At 32.4% G+C, this 20,945-nt stretch overlaps 2 protein-coding genes across 3 annotated transcripts; both read right to left on the reverse strand.

Moving 5' to 3' along the window:
* Positions 1-898: 898 nt before the first annotated feature.
* Positions 899-8,686, reverse strand: LOC113396525 (uncharacterized). Of its 2 annotated transcripts, none has more exons than XM_026634498.2 (5): positions 4,088-4,191; positions 3,574-3,679; positions 2,236-2,421; positions 1,947-2,097; positions 899-1,297 (listed from the first exon to the last, which is right to left on the reverse strand). In XM_026634498.2, exons 1-5 carry the CDS (start codon positions 4,105-4,107, stop codon positions 1,188-1,190), a joined length of 573 nt encoding a protein of 190 aa, XP_026490283.2. In that variant the 5' UTR covers positions 4,108-4,191; the 3' UTR covers positions 899-1,187. The 2 variants fall into 2 exon arrangements, with proteins under 2 accessions (XP_026490283.2, XP_026490284.2); XM_026634499.2 differs by lacking the exon at positions 4,088-4,191 and adding an exon at positions 8,376-8,686 and having other exon boundaries at positions 900-1,297.
* Positions 8,687-11,187: 2,501 nt separating this feature from the next.
* LOC113396526 (uncharacterized) lies at positions 11,188-17,858 on the reverse strand. Its single transcript, XM_026634500.2, has 4 exons — positions 17,576-17,858; positions 12,852-13,019; positions 12,201-12,360; positions 11,188-11,324 (listed from the first exon to the last, which is right to left on the reverse strand). Exons 1-4 carry the CDS (start codon positions 17,654-17,656, stop codon positions 11,197-11,199), a joined length of 537 nt encoding a protein of 178 aa, XP_026490285.1. The 5' UTR covers positions 17,657-17,858; the 3' UTR covers positions 11,188-11,196.
* Between the last annotated feature and the right edge of the window lie 3,087 nt (positions 17,859-20,945).

Consider the following 20,945-nt stretch of genomic DNA (forward strand, 5'->3'; position numbering starts at 1 on the left):
TAAAACCAACAACATTTTTCTTTTTTCAGTGGGACTAAATGGGAAGTTTTCCCTCCTGCAGGAGGATTCTAAACCTCCCGAACAAAAATATATTACTTTTAGATCGGTTCATAATTGACAGAATTATGACGTACAAAAAATAAAAATGAATCGATAACCTCCGGTAGTCAATTAAAAAAAGCGTAGTCGGTTTCAAACATTTGACGAGTGAGATGCGAAGTGACCTCTTACAGAATAACACTGATATTCGAAATACAATTACATATTTATAAGAATAAAAATGCAATAATAGAGCGACACCACCCGCTTCGTGTCCGAGGCGTGCCCTGACATACGTTTATGTCATCACTCCGGGGCCTCGATATACAACCCAACGAAGGGAAACCTGTACGGACGAATACACGTTAAATAAATCTTCTACTGCAATAAGTAGAACCAACGGACAGACATAATTTGAAATGCCTTCATACATATCGTACATTTATAACCATTAAATATAAACACACAGTCTATTCGTACGAGTAGCTGCTGAAATACTAGCACTATTTTAAAATGGCATATGGGGCCTGTCTAGACCGTACTAATAAGACCTTACGACATTCATAACTTTAAGGCAACATCGACTACGAGTAAGTACATTAATAATAACATTATTATAAAATATAACTTGCTTTGTGCGTGAGTCAAGTGAGGTACAGACCATCCCCCCCCCTCCTTCCCTACAGGCCAGCAGCGACCTCTCTCGCCCTACGGACGCCGGAGCTGCCTGTTTATTATTTGCACAGAGGACTCGTCAGGCCAGTAAACGCGTCATAAGTCATACCGATTACTTAACTCTAGTGTTAAGTGAGCCAAAGCTTTATGTTTTTTTTCATATGGCAACTCCAGTTTAGTCTGTCTATTACTGCATCTTATTTGGCCTTGAACGTCTCAAATTGGTACTTTCGGCTCTATTTAGTTTTAATACTATTTTTATGGTATGTAAACTATTTCATAATATTTTTACATCATCTCCCGCAAGATTTGTCTCTTTACGATTCTTATCAGCAGAACTAAGTCGTTACAGTAAATGACTTTACGACCTGTTATAAAAATAATCCTTTAAACACGAGCGGTATGCACACTGCAGCGAGTATTTTAAGTCGGAGGATACTTATGAAATCAGATAACGTGTCGGTTCAATCCGATTAATCGCGATTGTGGTAAGAATCCGATTTCTGCGGCCCTTCCATATCCTCGGCGCTCCTCAGCATCAGGTAGTAGCTGTTCACGCACAGGATGCAGTAGGCTAGGATACCTGCAAAAAATAAGGACGTGAATACAAATAAAACACCTCGCAAAAACACACAGGAGTGTAGGCAACGGGGCCGCGCGGCCTCGGCCGAAGAGTCCCTCTAGATGGGCGGCCGCCGGAGGGTTCGTGCGAGGGAAACGCGTATTAACGCGTTAGCGTTTATCCAGCGAATATAACACAGAGCTGACAAATGTCGGAACTATTTACTGTTTTTTGAGATGGGACGAGTGTGACGGTCTCACTCGTAGTGACATCTTAGATAAACCGTCCCAACGCCGCGACACCGGCCGCCGGCGGAGGAGCTCTCTTCGAACACAAGGCGTATCTGAATACTGAGCTGGTGTGGGTGCCGCTCGTGCTTACAGGACGTCTCAGTGTGCGCGAGGCGCCTTCGAGTACAGATAGCAAAGAACGGCGAACAATCAATGTGGATGTGCGGATGCATGTTCTCGCGAGTGAATTATTTTATATAAAAACTGAACACGATAATTACTTATAAGTTACTTGAAGTATTTTTTCTTGCGTAAAATATACGAACACATACCCAAACGGCAATCACAGAGGCATACTCGTCATAAAACCCAAATATTAAGGAGAGCCTCAAATGAAGTTCTCAATAATTATTTGTAAACTATGACATAGTGATACTCACCAAAGAATACGACTCCTTCTAGGAAAGATAGGAATATGTGCGAGCCGCTGGCTGAAAACCCGAAGGTCATGGAAACGACGACGTAGACCAGGGAGAAAACGTACAGCACCATCATCACCCACACCCATCCCCGCAGAGCGGCTGTGTGCCTCTGGAAAAATATACCTTATTATGAAACACCGAGACACCCATTTTAAAAAAAATAAAAATTTGCTCACAAATATTTTAATAAGTAAGTTTTGTTTGTACTTTTACAAAAACATTAATGGACAGAACTTTCCAAACTTACCATAAAGACAGCAAACAGCAGGGTAGCCGCTAGCAGCACATGGACGACCGTGAACACCGCCACACCCACGGATATCTTGTACCATATGGTGTAGATGTGGTCACCGGCGTCATCGATCGTGCCGATGAGGCCTCGCAGGCTCTCCGCGTACAGCGAGCAGAGAATCATCAGAGAGAACGACGCGACCTGGAATTCGGAATCATTACAATTTTGAGGAGCTAAGATTTATAGAACGATCGATCTTAACCAAAGTCAGGTGTTTAAATCCGGCCAAGTACTGATCTTTAATATGCTCGTGGTGTTTTATATCGTGCTCGGTAGTGAAGGAATACATAGTGAAGAAAAATGCACGTCGCGGAAGATCATCTTGCATTTACGTTTCTAAACTTTTTATAATTTAAGTAGCTATATTCGGTAGCCAGTTGTAATCCAGTTCAAACTGGTTCCAAACTATATTCTAACTCTGTCAATGCCCGTGAGTCTAATAGGTTCACAGCGTCTCAAAAATAAGGACTATTAGCATACAAAAAAAAACCTACAGAAACATTTGAAAAAAAAAGGAAAATGCTATCATTGATACTGAGATCAGCTCGTTTACGAAGCAATTGTACATTTAGAGGTTACTGTTATAATTGAACTCAATCAACAGCTCTTGAATAATAATTAATTATTTCGATTCAATTTAAAATAACTAGTAGTTCATGTCGATTCTTCTCGGTATCCACATTTCAAACCGTTGGTAACGACTGAAAATTACTTGTAAAATTGTTATTTAAAAAAATATTGAGTGATTTTTAAATCGTCAAATAAACTTGACATAATAACCGACTTCTAGTTGAAGGAACCTGCTCAGATGGTACGAACAAATGACGCGTAAAAAATAAAACAATTAACTTCTAACTCGAGAGTCCATAACCAGTTGAATAAATGTTTATGTTGTCAGTTATCCGATCTAGTTCGACTGTACATTGTAATCTAGTTTTTTGTATGTTTGTACAAGTTACTTTTTTATTTTTCAAAATTCTAGTGATGGAAGAAATCCCTTAAAGGGGGAGGCGTTTATTTTATTCTTAGCTCGCTTTTGCCCTCTCTATTATTTTCTGTAACGTATGATGTACGATGAACACCTACATTCTACGGTAATACTACGGTGAGATAGATGTCACTTGAGAATTATTCATTAGTCCGCCGAACGTAAAACTTAAATATATTATGTCCTAATTGAATTAAGACCATGACGGGCAATTTTAAGTAATACTCACTAAAACAGCGGTGCTACTGAGTTATTGTCAGATAAACAAAAGAACATTTTACAGACCTTTGGAAAGTAAAACTTACCAAGTGTACGTAGCCGATGACCTTTGTGCCGGACTCGAGTCCAAGGCACCAACAGAACGAAGTGATGTGTGGAAGACCCATCTTCACACCCTCGCTTCCTAGCTCTCTGTAAATATAAAATAAGGATAATCTTACTAATGATAATGACAATATCACGACAGCCATTCTCAACAGAGGCTAGCCATTTGCACATGGAAATACATAGTGCACAAGTATGCATATGTGCGCAACAATTGTGCGAAGTACGCAAACACAGGTGCACTCTCTGTACCTTGTCTAACCTCACCCCACTCTCATAATACGATGTAACGACAAATACTACCAATTTAAAAATTCAACTGAAACAATTCGACGGATTCTGACAAGATTTGATCTAGAATTCGATATGTTGTTGTGTCGGTTACATAGTCCTTCTTCATTTGTTTTTTATTAAACAATAATTCGCTATATTAACTTATGGTTGAAATAATACTTTAGACAAAATTCAGAAAAATCCATCTAGAATAGAACTCACTGATCCACGACTGCCTTCATCCTGGACACGATCGATAATAAACGGTAACATATAGAGTTAGCCCAGTCAGGAGCAACGATAAAAGCCCAGTTTTTTCGCGCAAACGACCTACGAGATATAAATAGTAAATACTTATGTTTAAGTCGTGAACTTATAGCGAAGTGCTAGCTTCTATCTACTAGGAATGTTATGGAGCTCCGTAACCGATCCTATCGCTTATAAAATCTATTCGTAACCGTAAACGAAAACGATATAACAAAATATATTATAATTTAGTTTTTGCAGTGCTATACTTAAAGAGATCAGCTAATTATATGTTTTCCTTCTGTAATTAAATCTAAATAATAGACTACAAATAATGTCGAATCGATATTTTGTAATTATTTTAGTTTCCATTTCTAAACAACTCCAACTAATCATATGAGATGTAGTGAACAGATTATCTTAACTAAATTTACTTATTAACGATTATACATTATGTAACCTACGTTTGTACCTATTTAACGTACGATCTATAGCAAATAAAGGCAGTATCTACTCAGCAGCCTCGGCTTTCATTCCTCTCTTAGGGCAACACATTACACATATAATCCGAAATAATTTCGTATCCGTGACCGTATCTGAATCCGATAAAATATGAATAATAATTCATATAGCGGCCATATCCAGTTCCGATATAACATACCCGATATCTATCTATATACTCGGCCATCACAGTCCATTGCTGGACATAGGCCTCTCCCAAGACCATAAAAAAATCTCTTCATTTTACGAAGGTTTGTTCCTGTGTCCAAACTATTGAACTTATTACTTTTTTTTGACTGTCAATAGCTAAATGTTTTGTTTAAATCTATACATAGTATATGATAAAGCTAAAGAAGTTTGTGTATTTAAACGCTCTAATATTGATCTATCAGTTCGATTGATTTTGAAAAAGCACATTTATTGAAAAAGTTGCTGTACTATACCATTACGCGAAGACCAACAGAGCAATAAGTATTGATTATATCAATACAAGATTAATTGGGCGATTGTTTCGTTGCTTGTAACTTGTACCGCGAGGCAGTGTGTATTGTATATTCGAAGACAGTGGACTCGTCAAGGACACTCAACACTTATCCTTATTAATTATAATTACGCATCCTTGCAAGCGTAATTGTTTATTGTATGCACTAGAAATATATTTTTATATGTCCTTATATAAGAACACACATATCTGATTATGTAAGTGCTGTACAATTGCTACATTATATAATGTAATCGTTCTATCTATTATTAGTAATATTAGTTGATACAAATCATTATTGTTGATAATGGAACTTCAAGGGTTATCTGATAAAGCCTAAGATTTGAATAACATAATTAATACACTTCTAAATTTAGCTCTGCTTTAAAAATTATAACTAGATAAGAAACAGTATTAAGAATTTGACGAGTATCCAGACTTAGTTTGGATTAGTGGACAGAAAATAGAATAGAATACTAGATAGGTCTACTTGGTGGTAGGGCTTTGTGCTAGCCCGTCTGGGTAGGTACCACCCACTCATCGGATATTCTACCGCCAAACAACAGCACCACGCGTTGTTGTGTTCTGGTTTGAAGGGTGAGTGAGCCAGTATAACTACAAGCACAAGGGACATAACATCTTTGTTCCCAAAGTTGGTGACACATTGGCGGTGTAAGGAAGTTAAAAATTTTTACAGCGCCATTGTCTATGGGCGGTGGTAACCATTTACCATCAGTTGGCCCATTCGCTTGTCTGCCTACATGTATAACAAAAAAAAGAATATATAACATAAACTTATTTTATCTTAAGTTACTCTCTCTTATTGTATAATTTCAAACAGCCAGGCAAAGTATATCCAAATGTCTACACATTTGAACCACTTACACTGGATTCCTTACAAAGGTACCAATATATGGAACAATGACCAGTATGCAGAATTATAATTATTATATTTAAATAAATAAATGACTATAAATATGTATGATTACAATGCTAAGTTTGCCTTATTCATTTTGCATTCAGTTGCTGTATTATTCAGCATTCAGATGTAGCTTAGGTTACATTAATAATCCCCACCCTCATGGATATCACCATAAATTAATTAATTTGGGTCAACATTACTGACAAGAATTGTTGAATCTTTGTGGAGTTTGCTTGTTTATGTTTGTTTAGAAAAAAATATGAAACCCTAAAATGTGTCGTGGTTATTAAAACCTTTAAATAATTCACAAATTATTTTATATTTATTAGTTTTATTTCATTAATTTCACAGATATAATCATATTACAAATATAAAATAACTAAAATAATCTTTTGTAATGCAATTTAGTAGATAACTACTTAAAAATAAAAGTCTTAATTGGGTTTTAATATGCTCTGCTCAACAAAATGAGTCTCAGCTCTGGTTTAAGATATCAACAGCCTTGTAATATCAATATTTATAGAGAAATTTATTCAGTTATATCAAGTAAGGCAATCCACTGAAAATATTGTGTACACATATGCAACTGCCAGATAAAGACAACGGTCCCTTGTCATATAAGAGTACCGTCTTCTCATACTCTTTCCTTGTGTGACATCAAAGGAGTGTCAGTATTAACATATTTGTGTGAGTATTCCTTCACATACAACATGTTTTGATTACTCACCACAGGTGCTGGAAACTAATTGGTTAAATCTAAAAGAAAAGTACTAAGCAAATAAATAATAAATGTTGACATTGGCACCAAACCATTAGAATACCTTGATGTAGCCTTACTTTGAACAAGAGTCAATTGACATCAGTTATATAGAGCACTTGTTGTATTTGGATATAAATGATTTTCACATGACCAAAGCACTCGGTACATACCTACATCTACATACCTTTACTTTTTATACAATTCTGTAAAATATTTTTCATAAAAGCCTACTTGATAAAAGTATACTTTGATTTGATTATCGGTCAGACTTTTTTAAATGTTGTTTAGAATCTATTTTGTGTAAAACATTGAATTCTCTCTTTGTTGTCATGGATTTGACAATAAAAAGAAAAAATACAGTATTTTTCTACTTATCACCCTAAAATTTATAAGTAAAAAAAACAAAAAATTGCTGTTTCTGGTTTTAAATGTTAATGAGCTAGTAAAGTTAAAAGCACAAGGGATGTTAGTGTTAATGGACATGGGTGACCACTTACTATCCAATCGCACATTTGAATTATTCCTTCTTAAAAAATATTTAACATTGTCTATAATTACAAACATATATTTTACATTAATAGCTTGTAAATTGCTGGACTAAGGCCTCCTCTCCCTTTGAGTAGAAGGTTTGAAGCATATTCCACCATGCTGCTCCAGTGCATGGTTGGTGGAAACACATGTGGCAGAATTTCGTTACAAAGCCATAGGGTTATTTATTTTAAATTATATACATGTTATATCATTTAAAATAATTGGTAAACAAAGATTTTTTCTTCTAAAAAACCATAAAAAGACATACTTTACATATATTAAATTTTTAGTTTTAGTGACTCAAACATATGAAATAATTGTTTAGGAACCATAAAATAAACTCTTGCAATATTTATAGTTGTGTTTAAATTGTTTTAGTTACTAGTAGGGCACTATAATTTTCACTTACTCACATTGGATACATTTTTGATAAAATATGCTTGTTACTTAATATATCATATTTTATAACAGTTTTAGTGTGTTTTTATGTAGCCAAAAACATACCATAGCGAAAGGACTATTAAGCCAAGGGTGTTTATACAAACTTCAGTTTTTTAATATGAATATAAATTAGTTTAATATATAAACATAACTTCACAAAAATGTATTTAATTATATTGAAGTAATTTTCAATGCTCCAAATCCTAATGATTATTTAATGAATTAGAATATGAATAGTATATTTTAATTCTCTAATTTAGTAATTGGTATATCAATACTTACTTACTAAATAATAATTTTCAATTTTGTAACATCTATTTAATAATTAAATTGTATTTCTTTTTTTTATAATGAATTTATAATCGGCCATTTAAGAATTTGCAAATAAATACTCCATAAAAGATGCTCCATCTCCAACAAATGTCGATTTACGTATGATTAAAAATTTAATTGTAAAAAACTAAATATTTTAAACTATAAGGTTTTACTAAAACTGTACATTTAATTGAGTATTCTAAGCATGCAGTTCAAGTTTGTAGAAACAAATTTCGCCGTAGCGTGTACTAAATCGCCACATTGCACGAATGGAGAATATAATAAAATTGTTATATATTTGTATTATATTTACCTTTTTAAATGGATTTGATGGGCACCAAACACAACACTATTTTTATATTTGCTCTAATTTTACGATACAATAAATCAACGTATTTTTATTAAGTCCAGACAGGTTCTTAATATATAGTTAGTGTAATACCAATATATCTGATAGCATAACACCGAGATTATTTAATAATTATTACGACTTTGATAGTGTCCGCCCGACTTGACTTTACTAAACTAAAACCTAAATTCTAAAATCTAAATGTAGTTTTCATAATTGTTGTTATTGAGATTAAATTGTTTAGAGAGAAACAACATATGAACTAGTGTTGAAAGAATAGGAACGCAATATTAGTATGACATCATACTTCAAATTGTCTTGACGTCATTCGGCCAATGCGTTCAGGTTCTCGCAGAATGGTTTTTACATATGACGGTAAACTGTAAAGGTAAAACTAGTAAATTTTGACTTTGGGTAAAACTAGACTGCTCTCTAGTACATTTCCTTGTAAATAATTAACTTGACCGATTCTCCTTTTCTTAGAATTATATAAGACTAACAAAATGTTTATGTGTGTAACAAAATGATCTAATTCTAATCAAAATTATTTAATTTAATAAAAATAAAAAGGACGTGTTTTAGGACGCAATTACACATTTAGCGTAATTGCGTCCTAAAACAAAATGTTTTTTTCAAACTTTGGAGTTAATTCGGAATAAGATGTGCTCATTTTGGAGTATTTTGAAAACTTAGAAACGTATCTAATTTTTACCCGTAACAACCACACAACATATATTTTACCGCCAAACAGTGATAACTTAGCATTTGTGTTCGAGTTTGAACGGTGAGAGTAAATACAGCCAGAAGGGACATAACATCTTAACGCTCTAGGTTGGTGGCGCATTAGCGATGTAAGGAATGTTTAATTTTCCTTGCAGCACCAATGTCTATAAATAATCGCTAGTGACCAATTCCCATTACGTGCCTAATTTCTCGTCTTCCAGCCCGTCCTTTTTCTTTTCAGTTTATAACGGTAGGCCTATATAGCATAAAAAAAACTCTTTGAAATTTAAACCATTACTTTCAGAAATATAAATGATATTAAATGCACGTAGATGCAAATAAAAATTGTATTAACACGAATAAAAGAGATTTTCTTATATAAAAATATATTTAGAAAAAAGTAGGTACATAAATACTTACTTCTAAATGACAAGATTAAGTTAGGAACAGAACACTAGAACGAAACAATAATAAAGTATTATTAAAAAATAAGTTGTAAAAAATTAAATTACTTATTTTATGTAATTTCATATTTCAAGTATGTTGTCATGCTTGGATGAGATTTTCCGTAACATCGGAAAACCATCCGAAACATTCCTAAAATTTTCGATTTAGTAGTAATCTACTCTTGTTACCAATTTATACTCTTTATTTCGAAGTAATAAATTACATCCGAGTAAACAAATAGAGAACCAAACATCTTCTAAGTTAAGAAGTAATTTCACGAAATATTTTCCATAATAAGCTTAAACTTTCCAACGTTTAAGCTTAAAGATTAAAGAAAAAATATCGTCTTTCATTTATAAAATGAAGCTAATAAAAATTTTCATGTGTCAAAAATTACTAACTCATTGGAATGTACTTTTCTATATCTTTGGGGAGGCCTTAGCTATCTGCTCTGCTCAAATTGTATATGTACCCTACTTTGACAAAACCCTCATTTGACAAATGCATATTTCTTCCTCCAAATTTCCCATCTCGATTGCGCACGAGATTATAACAAAAAATTAAGAGCATGATTACTCAGTAATGTTTATCCTGTAGATTTTTATCGGATAATTTAATCCTATTAATTTACTTACGTGTCCTTTGAAATAAAGCAAAAACATATACTTTATAAACCAGTTAACTTAATGAAATTAGTTTAAAAAATCCATATTTAAATCCGTCTTAAATTGTTCGGACACAGAAAAACTTATAAAATATATTTGATCTTGGATGAAACAATGTAATTATGGAATGATTCAAAATAAAACTATACATAATTTATTTGTGATATACATATTTGTATCGGGATGTTTATTTATTTTAAAATGTTCATGTTATATGTATGAGGCATGTATGTATCAGTCTATAATCAAATGGGTATATCATAGGTCCGCCTAAATAATAATGAGTCTATCATATTCCAAAACATTGTGCTTTGGACCAATGAATCTGTTTTCGAAACTTTGGTAGTAAAATGAAAGTGAATGTTAGTAATTACGTGGAATAGCGTTGTATTGTAAATAAAGATATATCAATCAAGAACTGTTTGTTGTACACGACATAGCTGAGCTATTAGTAAATCGCATGCTATATGTAAATCTAAAGTTGGTTTATCTTTTCTCCTTGTTCATATGGAATCTACTAATTAAGTTGACGTATAAAGGGATCGCTTGTCGCTTTAATACTGATTTTCTGTTCTCATATTCGCATTTTGGGAACAACTTGTTTTGTTTGCCTTCTTCTTCTTCTATTTATATTTATAAATAGAATAAAACCCTTCATAACATTCTCATAGTAAATATACTCGTATTTCTGGCACATGTGCTAAGGAATGCATCTAAGTGTAACTACATTAGTTTCACCACCGTTGTAATAAACCGTCGTTTACCATATATTTACTATTGAAATGATTATTTAAGTTAAAACTCTCAATTGTGCAATACAAGTTGACCACATATTTTTTGTATTTATATATTTAACGTCTTTATGTCATTTTTGTATTACTTGCTTTTAGCAATTAAATCTTTCCAATTCCATCCAGAATCATCACGTAGAGTCTCTTCTATGAGTAGGTTCATAGCGCCTGGTCTCTCATCCAGATGGGTTGGTAGATCGCCGAGCGGTGGAACCTTTCGTTGTCGTCGTCGTACATTATCTGTTTGTGGCGGCTGTGGACGACTACTATGCAATATACTGATATACCTGAAAAAGGAAAATTATACGAACCTGAGTTTTATAAAACTTTTAGAATTGAACTGCTATGTTCCTTGTCTGTAGTTTGAGTTAACATGGATAATCTGATCGTGCGCGGTTATTTCTTTGTCTCCTTTGTTTTATTGTTATCGGCTAAAGATCCCCGCTTTCGTTTTTGATTGTCTTATCAGTCAATGATAAAGTCGCTTTTAACTATGGGTAGAAGAATATCGATCTATACCAATACCGAAACTATAATTGACTCGTATCAAGTATAATATTGAATACTAGATTCTGGATAAGTACTCATTCAGATTTGGATTATCAAATACATACTGCATCGATCGAATCGTTTATTAGAAAAATAAAGAAGGTGCAAGACTCATATTACTTACAATTATACTGACTTATGGGTAATAAGTCCGTATACATTTGTCGTCTAAACAATGTAGACGAATTTCTTAAAGCATTGCAATTATTAAAGGGGCGAATGCTTAGTTTAGCCTTCGTCTAGGAATCGTGGCATGATCTACGTATAATGCAGGCTTTATATTTATTCACCTATATATAGTTCATTGAACATGACTCGTTTATTATTAAATTTGAGTATTAATAAATGTATCTGAAGTTTTGGAAAGCAAGAAAAACAAATCAGCTGCCGGTAGATGGTAGCCAGCTGATGGTAAGTCAACATCGCCCGTAGGCCTTATAATAAGTTCCCAAGGTTTGGGAAATTATTTAATTACCTTGGGAACAAAGATGCTACGTACCTTGTGCCTGTAATTACACTCATTCATACTTCAAATCGGAAAAAAAATACTGAGTATTATTGTTTCACGGTAGAATATGTACTAAGTGGGTCGTACAAGTATTTTTAATACTAACATGCTCTAGTAAGATGTACGATGATGAACACAATTTCCACTTCAAGCATATCTCCCGTGTCCTGAAGGATGAGACTGATCCCCGTGAGGCACATCACGAAGAACACCGCAGTCAAGATACCGGTCACGATCGTCCAGGGCAACGTCAGAGAGGCGAGTTTCTGAAAATATGAATATATGTATTTTGTTATTTTTTTTTTATATGATAAATTGTTACAAAAGATACAGGGCTGAAAAATAAGAGCATTTTTAATTTATTTTACAAAATAAATTAAATTTAATGCTGGTTCGAGTTTTATAAAGAATAATCGGCAAGAATCTCAATAGTTATTATTTTTCTTACATCTTATGTTTTTATCATTATTATATGTATGAAAATCAACGACTATGAACTCCAAAGTCAAAGCTAACTGAATCTCGTATGTTCAATGAGGTTGGGATATACATTTTTTGGTTTTTTTAATATTTCATCAGTTCCGCCCCAAAAAACGACATCAACTAATACAGAAATATTATTTCGATAGAATGACCAAACACACATAAAATAATATCACTAACATCAGGTGGAGTGGAGTCATATGCCTTCTCGGAAAATATAGTAAAAAATAATAAAAACACCTTATAGTAATAGTTTGTTTACTTAAATCATTACCTTATAAGCAGCCACGATTAGAAGTATTGAGCATAGAAGCGTAACCCCACTAACAACCGCCGCCGTGATGTACAATATATACTTGTGACCGGACACGGTACCATTTTTACCGATTGGCGCGAGGGTGACTAGAAGACAGTAGCCTGCCAACTCTAGTAGTGACCATACCTGGCAAAACAAAAATTACAATTACAAATTATACCTACTGGAACATAACCAAGATTAGAAACAGGAAAAAGTGATAATGCATTGTTTACATCGTCATAATTAGGTTGTTTCCTATCAACTTTAATAAGTAGTGAAGTATCATTAGAAAACAATACAATATCACAAATACGTTTAATATAAAAAGATTATATTTTATATATTACAAAATGTCTTACAACGTTCACAGTTTTTCAGTCATTAGACAATACAAACCGCTATGTCCCTGCGTTTTAAATCTGTAATATCTTAGAAAATATTCATTTAAATCACATGATGTAAAAGCCATATTGATCTATATTAAATGCATAATATATTTAGTGTACTTAATTGGATAAGGATTATTGCTGAATTGCTTAAAATTGCTTCGAAAAAAAGCCATTATTTCTCGTAAAAAGTAAATAGTATATAATTATATTAGTAATAAATAAAAGGATAAAGAAAGGACAAAACTGCATTCTTCTTCTTCAATAGGTTCAATTTAGGTAAATAGATGGAGATAGATATATGTATACCATCGTGGACTTTTTTGGAGACCTTTTTAAGGTAACCTAAAATTGTGAACGTTTCTCTACTATATTGTGCATGTATTATACATATAAACCTTCCTCTTGAATCAATCTATCTATTAAATAAAATTGCATCAAAATCCGTTGTGTAATTTTAAAGATCTAAGAATACATAGGGACAGACATGGCGACTTTGTTTTATACTATGTAATGATGATGTACAACAAAAATAGAAGAGGACCCAAAAATTGATCCATATGGAATGCCCATTCTATGTACAGACTCAGAAGTATTTTTTCCATTAATAGACACTTGTTGAATTATTTGATTCAAGTATGAAGCAATGAGATCAAGAGCTTTACCATTAACACCGTAATGTTTAAGCTTGTACAAAAGCGTTGCGTTCTCTACACCATAAAATGTTTTGGATTAATCACAGAACACGCACTGGATACATTATTTGTTAGTAATTTATTGGTTTCTAAAGTAGATGATTTTAAGTGGGAAGTTATTTCGGTTGGTATTTTATGGAAAAAAAATTCAAAAGCATTTGCCACTTCTAAATCCAAATGTACATATCTATTTCTAAAGGTTAATTCCATAGGCAGCATTTTCTTTTTAGATTTACGGCAAACACTGTTATCAATTACATTCCTAGTAGTATTGATTTTATCATCTGAATTTGGGATGTTATTTATTATACAAATTTAACATGGATATAAACTAATTTAAAAGTTTTCGAAAAGCACTCGACATCTTTCACAAAGGTAGTCTCATAATTCCACTTTGTTAATTATATAGTTCATATAATTGATTCTTATTCTTGTAAATGCCAACAGAAGCCCAATCGCTAAACTTAAATTTTACATTTTTATAATATGTTTATGTATATTTTAAATATATTTTCAAATGCATTTAATATTAATTTAAAGAAAGTGGTATACATTTTATCTGGACACTATGTTGTTAATTCTAAGTTGGGTATTTTAGACATCACAATTAAAACCGTTAAAACAATTAACTTTTTTAACTGTTATGTACCTACTACATACAATCTTACGCGAATAAGTTATTATTTTGTCTTCCACGGAAAATTATCGGTAAGACTGTATATGCTTGATACATTATATATTTAACAGTGACAAAATATATTGTCAATACATGTTGAAGTGGCTCGATATCCGATTTTCATTACAATATTTATGTGTTAAATGAAATTATTTAAATAAGGTTACCAATCTTAAACTTAACATCGTCCCTTTTATCAAATCAGTGTTGCAATCACCACACACATTCTCAATTTTATGTATTTTACAAATAGTTTTAAGAACATACTCCATAGTAATATCAAATAAGCTAAAGTCTCCTAGGTCTAAAATTTAAATAAAATCTCCTAACGCCCTTACTACCGTCGTTCGATAAAGAGAGCCACTATATATTTTGAAATTTGCGAAGTATATAATTTCGTGCTGTACAATGGGCATCCACGAGTAGCATTTACTCTATCAAACACACTTGACAATGTAAAATTCGGAATATTAAATATGTCAAAACTTTTCCAATGTTCTGTCATATACAATTCATTAATTTTGTAGTACTTCGACGATAATTCTATTTCATAATCTTTACGACCTATGCTCTGTATATTTTAAGGTATAATATTTAAATAAGAAGGCATATGTTTTGTTTTTGTACCATACAATTGTTTTTTTTTTCTATTGATATTATTTACTAGTATTACTACTTTTAAGTACATAAGAATACTGGGGGCCAATATTATTAGCATATTGTCACTTTAATCGTAATCGAATCGAATTGCAATCGTTCCAGTTGCGTCATACAAATACTATGTTGCACGACACGCGATAAGGCATCTAAGCAGATTCATTTGAAATACAGGAGAGATGTGATAAACACTTGAAAAGTTTTTAAGATTTCTGATTTATGAGTGTGCATCTTTTGCGAAGATTGACGTAATTTATTCATTGACTAATGTTGTTACAACATTGCAAAGTTATTGTATTGATTCGTTGACATATTAAGCGTAAAAGTCTTGCCTACTTGCCTGCCTCTCATATTTCCCATCGCGGAGAGCTGGGACTTTACCTACGGTATTACTACCATAAATATTATACAGTTATGTTTGTAATGTAATTCAATCTCATAATAAAGACAATTTTAGTTTCTTCGTCAACGCTGCGTAAGCGACGCTATCGTCAGATAAACAAACGTGAATTCAAGGTTGTGTCGTCACAGAGCACATACTGAAACATTTCAAGTGCATTTAATATTAAAATGAATTCGTATATTAGAGATACTACGAATTGTCATAATAGATAAAGCTTACTTTTCGTACGTCACAAACGTCATGTTGATCGGTTTACACAAAGCTTAATCAATATATTTTAATTATCGAGAAAAAATAAAATAACAATTTGCAATTTATATTTACATCTAGTAATTCGCAGAAGGCCTCTGCATGACATTAATTTAGTGACGTGGCTTTCTTGCTACCTGTGGTAGTACTTACTCTAAACTCTCCGATGCGCAAATGATGTCAGCTTTACCATAATATTAGTAAAGTATTTTATTATATAAAAACAAATACAATGAAGGTTAAGTCATTTATTGAGTGTACGAACACGGTGCGTTTATGCTGAGATATAAAATAATTTAATTATATATGTATTTGTCACTTTTAACGACAATAAATCCCATTAAAACACATCCAAATATTTTCAAGACTCCTTTTTTTGGCATCCACATCGATTAAAACGTTTCGTTTTAAGTTGAAATAAAGTGTTTGGTTAAATACATATATTATTAAAAGAATATTTGAATTATTTCATTTTCAATTGTTCTACATTTACAATGTACTAGGACGAGTTGTATTTTGTATGTTTATCGTTATATTCCAACAAGGCTATAATAAATGTCATCTTTAGTAAAGTTAGAGCCATTAAAATTACTACTTGGATTGTCTCGACAATTATATCGGTATTTTTCGAAAACCATCCTTATTTATATTGTTATTATATATAAATATTAATGCTCACTTGTAATTATGTTATTTAATCAAACTTTTAATTTAGGATTATACCACACTAAATTAAGACAATAAAATGAACTGAAATAATATATATATCGAGAAATCATAGTATGTTGAGCTAATTTTTGATAATTCTTCTTAAAATTGTTCCTATATTTTACTTTTAATTATAAGCTATTCTTATAAATACAAACAAACAATGATAACAATTTATTTACTAGTATAATATAGACTAGTTACATTGTAACGATATCGTATAAAGTAAATACGAGTTACAAATAATAAATAATAATTATCCATTTCGTCCATTTGGGACTAATTATTTAGGAACTTCCTTATCTAAGATACGTACGTTGACATAATTTACTAACAAAGAAAATATAAACAAGAAGCTGCACACGTGGCTTTACTTGGGCAAATTAATCACTAGCGCACAAACCGTCGCCCCACATTTTACCCCCTTAAGAGGTGGATTAAACATGATAGCCTATATCCTTCCCATATCTCCATAATAAATTTCATCCAAATCAGTTCAGCAGTTTAAGCGTGAACAGACAGAGTTACTTACGCATTTATAATATTAGTATACTTATTTTTTATTCGAATGAAATTTGCAAAGGGTAGAAGATGAACATGTGTTTGAAATAGCTAATGTGTTGTTTGTCATTTCGCTCCTTTCATAATCTAAATTATACAAGCAACGATTTTCTGATATAATTTACATTGTATCTTTTGTGAAATTTAAAAACCGATTTCGGTGATCTTCTGTTTCGATCCTTGTCACTGTTGTAGTCCATCTCGTACGGAACTTTCTGACATTTCACGAGCATCCGCAGCGAATAATAAGTAATTATTTCAAAACGCTTGACGAAAATATATACAAAGAAAAAGAAAAGGAAAGCATTTCCTTGTTTGATGTAGTTTAAAACTAAGAATCGATAAAGATTTCACCGAAGACTCACCGTGTACACATAACCTATGATCAAAGTACCCGTTTGTAAACTAACACAGTAGCAGCAGTTTTTCATCATCGGCACACCCATGGCTCTTATGTAATTGTAATAAAGACTATATTGATTTAAACGCTTCCTCACGAATAAATAAATTAATCACAAAACGTCCTAACACATTCGAGACCGCGCTATCACTGATGTTATTATTATTTATTGGCAATGATTTCGCTCGATAGCGCTAGGAGACCGTACAAACTCAACAACAGAACTCATTGTGTTATCAAAACGGGCAGGTTTGATCTGAGTAATCTTTTGATAAGGAATGCGTAAAATACTATTCAACGACCTTGTCGTAAATTGGTGCAATAAATGAAGAAAAAAGTATGATATGAATGAAAATTAAAAAAAATTGTGTTTTTTTTTTCTTGGCTCACCATGCAGTATGTGAAGGATGATCATCTATGTTCACTAATCAGTCGTCTCGTATCTTTATTTATCTTACTGGCATCGTTTCTGTAATATGTGCATTGTTTTCTATTTAATTCACTGTAGTTCAATCAACAAATACCATATCTTGTTAGGTTATATACAACAGCTTTCTATGCGTAATATATGACTGAATCAAGTAAATTAAAACAAAGTGGCCTTAAACACCACTGCTAAGCTGTTGTTTTTAATTTACGCCACAAGTTTTTTTTCAACAATTCAAAGAATATTACTTCTTAGAATAGTAATATTTTAAATAAAAACTGCTTTTTTTCGAGTTCGATCGATAAAGGTAATTATAATATTCAGGGATGTGAGGGGGCTCCGTAGCCGTAACCGAAACTATCGGATATCCGTAATAAAAATATACGGACGAGATTGTAACCGAAACCGATAAAAAAAAAATCATTTTTGCAAATAGTGTGTTATATAAAGAGAATAACTAATTGTATTTTAAACTATTCGTTTCTTCTGTTATTATACCTACTATTTACTATATATACTAAATAATAACCTACAAATAAAGTCAAATTAATATTCTGTATATTTTTTTTTTTCTTTTAACATTTCTAAATAATCTAATATCCGTAACCGAAACTATTCGAAACAATCGGATTATCCGAAATAATTTCGTATACGTAACCGTATCTGAAACCGGTAAAATATTATTTATATATCAGTATCCATATTCAGATCCGAAACGAATATCCATAACATCACTGATAATATTCATCTCTTCGGTTTATTTTCTAACAACGCCTGAATTAATATGCTTAGCAATTTTATTCAAGAGTATCATTTCACTAATTTTTATATAGGAGTCCTTTAATATATGAAATTTTAAAGGACTTTTCTATAAAGTCGAAGCTTCACAATTTTTAAGTAATATTCCAAAAAAAAAAACATTATAAATCTAAATATTGCTTTTATAGATTTCAATTACAAAAACATCATTCGGACTGTCAGATTCAGAGAAAATATACTATAAAAATAATATCATGAAAGAAACTTCGTCTGTTCAAATACTTACTATCAATAATAGAATTATTATATTTGTTTGTAACAAAAAATAAAAGTAGTAAGTACTCCGCGGCAGAAAAAATAATTGTTTAACGAACTCTACATTTAATTCAGTAACCCGCAACACAACAGCATGTGGGAGTAAAGATAGGGGAGACCTAATTGTCTTTGCAACAATATCAACATTCATCACGTCAATCGTTCTTGTTCTCCGTCGATGCTATCCCAATCAGTCTACACTAATAAGAGTTATAACGTATTTATTACTCCTCTTTGTCTCCTATACTTATAACGTATGATAAATCTAAAAATTCCATCTTCCGATTTTGCTATTTACTGACTAAAGAAACAAGGGACCAATTCCAATAACTTAGAACGGTCATGATACGGTTTTAGATTTCGATCCAACTTCGACTATTCATCACAAAAATAAATCTCAGGGTAATCGTAATCGCCAATGATTTAGATTTGATGACTGATTTGAAGGATTATAGTTCTTGTCGATATACTAATCACTCTTTGCCGTACGCTGTTCAGAGTCTAATTGTCATTTAAATTTCTTTTACGAATAATTATAATACGATTTCGGCCACGGCGGCTAAACTACGCAGGATATGTCCACTATACACGAGTGTGTACGGAAACACAAGTCTACTATCTATTCCGTCACTCTCACAATCCTATAGGAAGCCAAATCCGACATCACCGGAAGTAGTTCAGACCAAGACCAACGCAAAGCTTTACCTGCTTTCTGAGGCACAGGAGTACATAAATTCATTTTCCAGACTCCGAGTGGCTTCTGAGAATATTTCGACCATAACTTTTTATTGGCCCGACCTGGGGTTTTATCGAGGACCTCAAGATCTGTGACTTTATAACTAAACCAACGAGTCAGTTAAAAAGTGTGTAAATATGAATACGCATGAATAACGTCTCGATATTTCACGTTAATATAAATTATCTTTCTCCCTAGAATACAAAAACAGACGTCAACAAAAATTACAAAAAAACATCATTAAGTATTTTTTTTTATCTAAAACTGATATAAAATTGGAAAGACATTATATTATCAGCTTAACAAACTGTGTATGTGTGTATATGTTAGGTAGAAAAGTAGCTGGTCCACATATTTCTTCAATGAAATAATATTATGCTATCTCAAGGATCATAAATATATAAATCGGTGTATTCCGTGTAACGACGTGACTGAAAATTATCACACTAATAAGGTATTTACTTACAATTATCTTCGTAAATAGAAATAAGAAAGTATAGAATTTCGTCTTGCTTTTTTTTTCATTACAACGCTTTTAAAGTCGTAATAAAACTCTTAAAATGCCTAGGAGCCAGTTTGTATAGATACAAACTTCTACCGACATTATATATGTCAAGTAACCCTGTCTGTCTGTCTGTTTCGCTTGATGAAATTTGGTATGAAACCTAAAACAGGACATGGGCTACTTTTTATATCTAAGACTTGACGACCAACCCCCTAAAACACAAGCAAAACCGCGTGGGAAAACTAGTATTATAGCGGTAATGGTATATATAACAATCAAGGTATTCTTAGCCAGTTTTGAACATATTTTCTGTTTGCATTTATTAGTTAACTATTTGACCTCTGTTACTCTTAAAAAACTTTTGACCTCTGCAACTCTTAACCACCAGATTGTAAATGATCATTCCCGCCCGTAGACACTGGCGCTGTAAGAAATAGTCCCCATTCCATGTGATGAGGATTATTGAAGCGAGCCATTGAAGCGATTAGTTTCAATGGCTCGCTCCAATGTCTTCATCCAGTATATATAGCATATTATAGTATGGATATATATCTATGCATATACCTTCGAGACAGACACAACATTAAAACACA

This window comes from Vanessa tameamea, chromosome 15 (genome assembly GCF_037043105.1).
Source record: "Vanessa tameamea isolate UH-Manoa-2023 chromosome 15, ilVanTame1 primary haplotype, whole genome shotgun sequence".
Taxonomy (NCBI): domain Eukaryota; kingdom Metazoa; phylum Arthropoda; class Insecta; order Lepidoptera; family Nymphalidae; genus Vanessa; species Vanessa tameamea.

Bases quoted from the DNA above. Each gene is read 5' to 3' on its own strand.
- LOC113396525 (XM_026634498.2), bottom strand. From the start codon at position 4,107: ATGAAGGCAGTCGTGGATCA. The intron at 3,680-4,087 runs GTGAGTTCTATT...TTATATTTACAG, and splicing joins ATGAAGGCAGTCGTGGATCA to AGAGCTAGGAAGCGAGGGTG. The intron at 2,422-3,573 runs GTAAGTTTTACT...TCCGAATTCCAG, and splicing joins TCATCGGCTACGTACACTTG to GTCGCGTCGTTCTCTCTGAT.
- LOC113396526 (XM_026634500.2), bottom strand. From the start codon at position 17,656: ATGGGTGTGCCGATGATGAAAAACTGCTGCTACTGTGTTAGTTTACAA. The intron at 13,020-17,575 runs GTGAGTCTTCGG...TTGTTTTGCCAG, and splicing joins TCATAGGTTATGTGTACACG to GTATGGTCACTACTAGAGTT. The intron at 12,361-12,851 runs GTAATGATTTAA...TCATATTTTCAG, and splicing joins TAATCGTGGCTGCTTATAAG to AAACTCGCCTCTCTGACGTT.